General features: G+C 35.8%; 1 protein-coding gene across 1 annotated transcript in view; it reads left to right on the top strand.

The window, feature by feature from the left end:
* The window catches only part of LOC117101799 (trypsin-like), a 6,511-nt gene extending 718 nt beyond the window's left edge, over positions 1–5,793 (top strand). Inside the window, exons 2-5 of the mRNA XM_033241877.1 lie at positions 951–1,137; positions 3,821–4,083; positions 4,457–4,602; positions 5,519–5,793. Of these exons, the coding sequence (XP_033097768.1) occupies positions 951–1,137; positions 3,821–4,083; positions 4,457–4,602; positions 5,519–5,686 (764 nt within the window). The 3' untranslated portion in view covers positions 5,687–5,793. The remainder of the gene's footprint in view (positions 1–950; positions 1,138–3,820; positions 4,084–4,456; positions 4,603–5,518) is intronic.
* Positions 5,794–7,394: the final 1,601 nt, after the last annotated feature.

Raw genomic sequence — 7,394 nt, 5'->3', positions numbered from 1 at the left:
GTGTATGTACTGTACGTACCATCTCAAAAAAAAAATGCTATCTTTTCGAGGCTAATTTAGCAAACTAAAGAGGGGGCTTCAATTAGAGATGGGTTCATCCCGAGATTAAGCCTCCTTGGCTTCAATTCGAGGTTTTACGGTATGCCATCATTTATTGAGATGCATGCTTTCATGCAGGCAAGTTCTCTAAACTTATGAGGTTGATTCAATATAGAAATACATATTTTATTTAACCTAACATAACAATCACCCTCTAAATTCTCCACCACATCTCTCGTTATAGCCTATAGTAGGCCTATTTCAAGATAATTGTATAGTTGTTTGATGTCATAACAGGGCCTATTGTTATTGCTTTACCATCATCACTGTTGCATTATTTTTCTTCTTTTTGTTGCATTGAGTAAGCTTTATTTTCTACTTTCTAAAATAATACGTATGGGATTTGCCGATTCTACCTAAGTGATCAGTTTCGGTGACAAATAAAATGCTGATACACGTCTATACTAACTGCACCAGTCATCAATCATCTGATCAGAATCCCCTAATCAGGTTTGGTGACGGCATCATGAATGGTGATGTCACCGAAACTGATACTTATCAGATTTATTAGGTAGAATCATGATTTTTCTCCAATATCCTTCTCTCCGGCCTTTGAAATCAACAAACAATTTTTCTTATAACCGCCTACAATTATCCAAGCACTTGTTCCCTCTCTAAAGAGTCTCTTCGTTGCTATTCCTGTTATTTTATTCTCAACACACGGACCTTCTTAATTCTTTGTATAATGGTTTTTAAACAGTAACAGTGTCTAATTAGTCCCTATTCCTAAAAAAGGATTTAATTTAAATGATAACTACATATACCCCAATATTAAATGATTAGGCCAATTATCACAATCATCCTCATTAGGCCTAGGCCTATTAAGCGTAATAAATATTATTTATTTTTAGCATGTGGCAAACAAGCTATTCCACCAACAAACCTGAAGATTGTAGGTGGAGTGGAGGCAAGACCTGGAAGCTGGCCTTGGCAGGTTAATCTCAGGCAGAAGTATACATTTGGAGGTGGTGACTATCAATTTTGTGGTGGCTCACTCATTAACCATCAATGGGTTGTAACTGCCGCTCATTGTATTGGGTGTGTATAAAGCGCCAAAGCTCATTTCACTTTCTTAATTTTTCTTAACGTTCTATAACTTAGACCTATTTGTTAATTTTCAGTACTTGATGTAATAATGCGTTTCTAAATGTTCAGTTTTAGTAATATTTAACTCTTATACTATCAATCATTAGATTTACATTTACCTTATTTGTATTTATTGTAAATAAAATATTTAAAAAAAACTCCGCTACAATGCAAGATAATAATTAAGTATGATTCTTATTTTAACACTTAATTTTTTAACGTATTATATATATATTTCCGGGGCAGATCTAGGAATTGTCTTGGGGTGGAGGCAATAGTAGTCCACACCCACAACAGCTCCACACCATGTGGTGATATAAAGCGAGGACCCTATGGGAGGGGAACCGAAGGGGCCCTAAGTTCGGTGGCTCTGTGGACCTCCGCACGAGGGCGCATTGGCATTACGCCACTGCGAGCATGGACAGCTGTTCAAGTTGGGTACTAAATTCCGTAATAATGGCTAAAACAACCCACTTTTAGCTCTCTGTCTTACATCCAGTGATTTATGAAATCGTTTGAAAAACGTCGGGAAATAGAGCGTTGTGTTCGTCGTAATCAATCTAAATTTCAAAATTAGTGAGTGGTAAAATAATCGAGATCACCTTTCGCCCACTGCTGGGTTCGCCACTGAACTCACTGAACACTTCCTTTTTCCCTCAATCCTCCCCTTAACTCTTTTCATTTTCTTTCTCCATCTTTTTTTTAATTTTTCGGTGACATTGATCCCGCTGGATCCGCCCTGGATTTCGTGTTTTACTTATTTTAATTCCTTGTACTTGACAATGTATTTATTCAAACAAAAAAATGTCCATTTTGTATCTTATGAATTTTATTCATAATTTAATGAAATAAAAGTTTAAAAAGTAAACAATTTCTCAAGGTAATTACACAGTTAGACCTAGATATATTTTATGAATTAACGGGACACTATCACATTATAATTAGGCCCTATATTAGGCATAATACACAGATTCAATAGACTTCAGATGTCCTAAAATCGAAGAAATCCCTTCCGTGAAATCTTAAATGAGCTTCAACATATTTATCTTTATTTTGTTCCGCATGGTGATATTATATAGTCAACGGCCAGCGGCGTATGGATATGAGCTCTTACCCCAACAAATTCAGATATATTTTACAACCAAGGCCCATTTTAAATCCAAAGTCTGCCGATTGACACATAATTATGATAACAGACGTTTTTGTCCATAAATATTTATTGATTTTAATTGGCTTATTTTAGTTATTGTAATAGGCCTATGTTTATTGATCTTAGTGATCTTAATTAAAATTGAGTATGCTTTTTTTTTAGGTCAAATCACGATACATAAACGTAGACAACCCAAAGACCCGATGAATAGATAAGAACCTCCCGACGTCTCGAACAGCACACCTTAACCACATGAGAAGTAATTCTTCTTCTTCTTTTAATTCTTCCTCCGAGAATCATCCACACAATGCATCGCAAAAACTCAGCCAGCCAAAAAAAAAATCAAAGAGGCTTTGCATATACAATGGGACACGCCCTCTCTCAAGCAACTTTTACATGTTAATTAACTTTGTCATTCTGATGTTCATAATTAGGCCTACGTTATTCATCTTTATTCATGCCCTTCCTCCATCTTTACAGTTAAGGTTCAATCGATTCTTTAAAATGCAATGTTGTTTCTTTCAAATAGCTATGGCTCAATTTCCATTTATTTAAAATACAACAGGGCCGGCGGAACGTTTTATGTGTATAAGAGACAGCTTATAGATGAATGGAAATATGAATCATGCAGATCAGGAATCAAATCTAGGGGGTGGGGGGGTCAACATTTTTCCCCAAAAACGAAAGGGATCCGGGGGTCCTCCCCCGGGAAAATTTTGATTTCTCGATGGCAGGAAATTACCTTTCTCGACTTTTGAGCTAGGTGTCTAATGACTTTGTTCTTCAAAATTCAAGGTTTTCCCCCTCTTGAAAACTGTCAGGTAAATTTTCTCATTCTTATTACAGTAAATAGGCCTGTTATGTGTGTATACATACATAAAAAAAATTTAGTAGTTGCATACGTATTCTTTTTCAATGAATCGATAAGCCCAAAAAAGGTGGGGTGGTGGGGTTCTCCCCCGGGAAAATTTTGATTCCTAGATGGCAGGAAATGAGCTTTTCCGACTTCTGAGGTGTCTTAATTACTTTTAAGTTCTTCAAAATTCAATGTTTTCCCCTCTTGAAAACGGTCAGGAACTCGCCCATGAATGTACAAAATCTCCCCCTCAAAAGTCGCTTCTATAAAGTCACCCCATCGACGAACTCACCCTTGACGAAACTAAGATGCCGCTAACAAAACTAACACTATACGACTTTAGTATAAACTACGGTATATCTCGTATGATTCTACTGATTTTCCCTGTATCTTTAACACTGAGACTATTTACCAAGACAGTACAACAGAATGATCCGCCAAAAACCATTGGTTTTTAATTCATTATTAGATTTTTCTGTCACCGTAAAATGTTTACAGTATAGGTATATAACCTGTCTCTTATACACATCTAGATGTGTATAAGAGACAGTTGCATATGTGGTCGGGTAAGGATGCCTAGTGAAGACAACTCTTTCCACTCTTGTGAATATTTGTTTTCTCAATTTTAGCAAGAATTCAAAACCTAGCAGCTATATTGTCGTCCTTGGTGCACACCAGAGAGATTCTGCCGATAGTTCACAACAACAATTCGGTGTAACTCAGGTCATCACACATCGAGATTTTTCAAGCAGAACATTGGACAATGATATTGCCCTAATGCAGCTTGACAAACAAGTTACAGTCAACGAATACATCAGCCCTGTATGTCTTTCTGGGGAAAATTTCCCCGCAGGCACCAACTGTGTTGTTACTGGCTGGGGTGACACCGAAAGTATGTTTAATTATAATATTTGTTTATAAATCTAATGTTCATTGTTGTATTATCGCAAGCGTACTAACTTTAATCCAGGCTTCTTAAATGAAACCAGATTATCTAGAACGGTATTTCGGAAGTGTAGAAAATGAAGACTGTAAACCGGATTGTCAATATTGTAAACAAAATGATTAATATTATCAGGATGTTTGAATATTTTTCTGCATTGTTACTATCGATTATTATTTTAAACAACATGATTACCACGTATCCCTCTGCCTAGAATTGTTTTCAATAAATGGAACGTGGAGAAACCTCAGCAAAATTAATTAATTTAGGAAAGCCTTTTTAGTGATGTAGTGATGTAATGACGTTGTTATGCTTTTTACAGGTACAATTGAACCATCCACATTGCAGCAAGTTGTTGTGCCAATCATTGATACTACCACCTGCAATCAACCACTGTGGTATGGTGGCGAAATCACTGACAACATGTTTTGTGCTGGGTTCGCAGAAGGTGGTAAGGATTCATGCCAGGTGAGTATCAACATTATTATGACTTTATTAAACAATATTAAAATTATTAGAATATTAGACATTATTATAATTGTTATGCTCATGACATTATTAGAACATAATTATGAATATATTGTTATTATTATGATTGGATTATTATTATTGTTATTATTATTATTGTTATTATTATTATACATAATAATATTATTAAATATTAATAATTATATTGATGTCTATAGATAACCTTACAACATGCTTCGCATGCAATGAAGATGAGCGTAACTAAACAAAACACAGTATTAATAAAGTATTGTGATAGATTACTTCCTTCGTGCAATTTGTCATCCGCAAGGTTTTACAGTAATTGTTGTTTCAGTTCATTTTGTAACTAGCAGACAAACCACTGTTGCATTTAAATTGAATAATATTTAATCAAATTACATCATTTATTATTATTAAGCACTATGGCACCGGCTGACCATTTAGGACATTATTATGATATAATGATTATAATATTGATAATTAAGATGATAATAATGAGGCCAACAAAAAGAAAATTCTTGTGTTGGCCACGTTTTGGGAAAATCCAAAACATCGGAGTCGGTAGGAACTACTTTTTTTTTTACCAGTAAAGTTCTAATGTAGAAAATACACAAAAATACAACAAAGACCATTTAAAAATCTATATTGAAAAGCAAAACAATCACATAACACTGTCGCATCGCCTACTGTCCAGCAAGATACAGTAGGTCTATTCCAGCCAAGCCCATCAACAAAATATTTTTCGTTGTAGTCAATAAAAATAAATAATAAAAAGCGGAACCTCAATTTCGTAGATTTTGGGTCGGTCGGGCGTGGCTAAAACAATATTTTTTTTTTTGGCCTGATGACAAACCTGCAATACCTTTAGAAATGATTCTTGCATTTTCTTCACTAGGGTGACAGTGGTGGACCTTTTGTGTGCAAAAATAGTAGCGGTGAATATGAGCTTACTGGCGTGGTAAGCTGGGGTTATGGTTGCGCTGATAGTCGCAAGCCAGGTGTCTACACCAGAGTCAGCAACTACATCGATTGGATCAATGAACAGATATCAACAGGCCTATAATAGTTAGTACAAAATCATAGGGAAAATAAAAAGTTGAAATATTATGGGAATACATTGTTTTGCGATATTGAGTTAATACCATGTGAAATATAATTGGTTCAAACGGATTTTGACGTGCAAATGTTATTTATTATTTTGTATTTTAACTTTTTAAGCTTTAAATGATTGATACTTAACTTCCAAGCCATGAAATATCGAATTTAAGAAAGTAGCATTTAAACTATTTTTCGGAAGTTTCATAATCATCGAACTTCCTGAACAATGTTGTCGATGGGGATGGGATTGAGTTGGGCTTGCATTTATGTTTTAAGTGCACTTTTCTTCGGATGTGCGAAGTTTTAGTTTCAGTTTATTTATTTTACCAAAAGATGGTCGGGGCAGCTTAAGCAAACAAATCACTATAACTTTTTCAAGCCAGCTACCCCCTCGTTTATATTCAATAATACATGTTCTACCAACCGAAAAATGGACCCCTCTTTTACACAATTTCTTACAATTCTCAAACCTCTGGTTTAGACTAAAAATGAGGTATTCTTCCTTGTTTTGATTGGGAACCAGTCAAGCGAGTCGGCCTTACAACTGTTATGAAGTCTTCCCCTCAACTCTGAACTCGCCCATGAATGTACAAAATCTCCCCCTCAAAAGTCGCTTCTATAAAGTCACCCCATCGACGAACTCACCCTTGACGAAACTAAGATGCCGCTAACAAAACTAACACTATCCGACTTTAGTATAAACTACGGTATATCTCGTATGATTTTACTGATTTTCCCTGTATCTTTAACACTGAGATTATTTACCAAGACAGTACAACAGAATGATCCGCCAAAAACCATTGGTTTTTAATTCATTATTAGATTTTTCTGTCACCGTAAAATGTTTACAGTATAGGTATATAACTTAGGCATACTAAAATGTAAACAAAAATTAAAATAATATTATTAATGTGTTTGGAATGGATAATATGAGTCTGTACTGTGTTACGTGCCCGCCTAAAGAGGAAAGAAAGAGGGAAGAAGGAGGGGAGGGAGCGGAAAGAGAGCGTTTATCCCGTTCCCGACCGAGTTACATTTTCTCGCAATTCACATTGGCGGATCTGGGGGTGGGGTCAGGGGTCCTGACCCGCCTCCCTTGGGCAAAATAAAAAGAATTCTAGACCTACCTATTCAGGACCCGTGAGCTGATTTTTTTGAAGAACATAAAATTAAAGTAATTAAAAGACACTTCAGAGTTCGGGAAAGCTCACTGCCATCTAGGAATCAAAATTTTCTTGTGGGAGAACCCATGGACCCCCCTTTCTCTTTGGGGTTTATCAATTCATGGAAAAAAGCATACGTATGCAACCACTCAAGCTGTTTATGTATGTAGGCCTATACACACATAACAGGCCTATTTATTGTAATAAGAATGAGAAAGTTTACCTGACCGTTTTCAGGAGGGGGAAAACCTTGAATTTTGAAGAACTTAAAAGTAATTTAAAAGACACCTAGCTCAAAAGTCGGGAAAGCTCATTTCCGGTCATCTAGGAATTAAAATTTTCCCGGGGTCGGACAAAGGTTCAGAGTCTTAGATGGTTCTGAGTATGGTACGTTGGAAATTCAAACGAAACCACAATGCTAGACAGTAATGCAAAGATACTATAGATGAAAATCCACAAAAGCTATAGTTAGCCTAAAATACAGCACAGTACGTAACAACATTATGCATA

Source organism: Anneissia japonica, unplaced genomic scaffold, assembly GCF_011630105.1.
Source record: "Anneissia japonica isolate Jap-2015-1 unplaced genomic scaffold, ASM1163010v1 scaffold1005_len2656397_cov198, whole genome shotgun sequence".
Lineage (NCBI taxonomy): Eukaryota > Metazoa > Echinodermata > Crinoidea > Comatulida > Comatulidae > Anneissia > Anneissia japonica.
The sequence above is the reverse complement of the archived record's forward strand: the minus strand, read 5'-3'. Positions and strand labels throughout refer to the sequence as shown.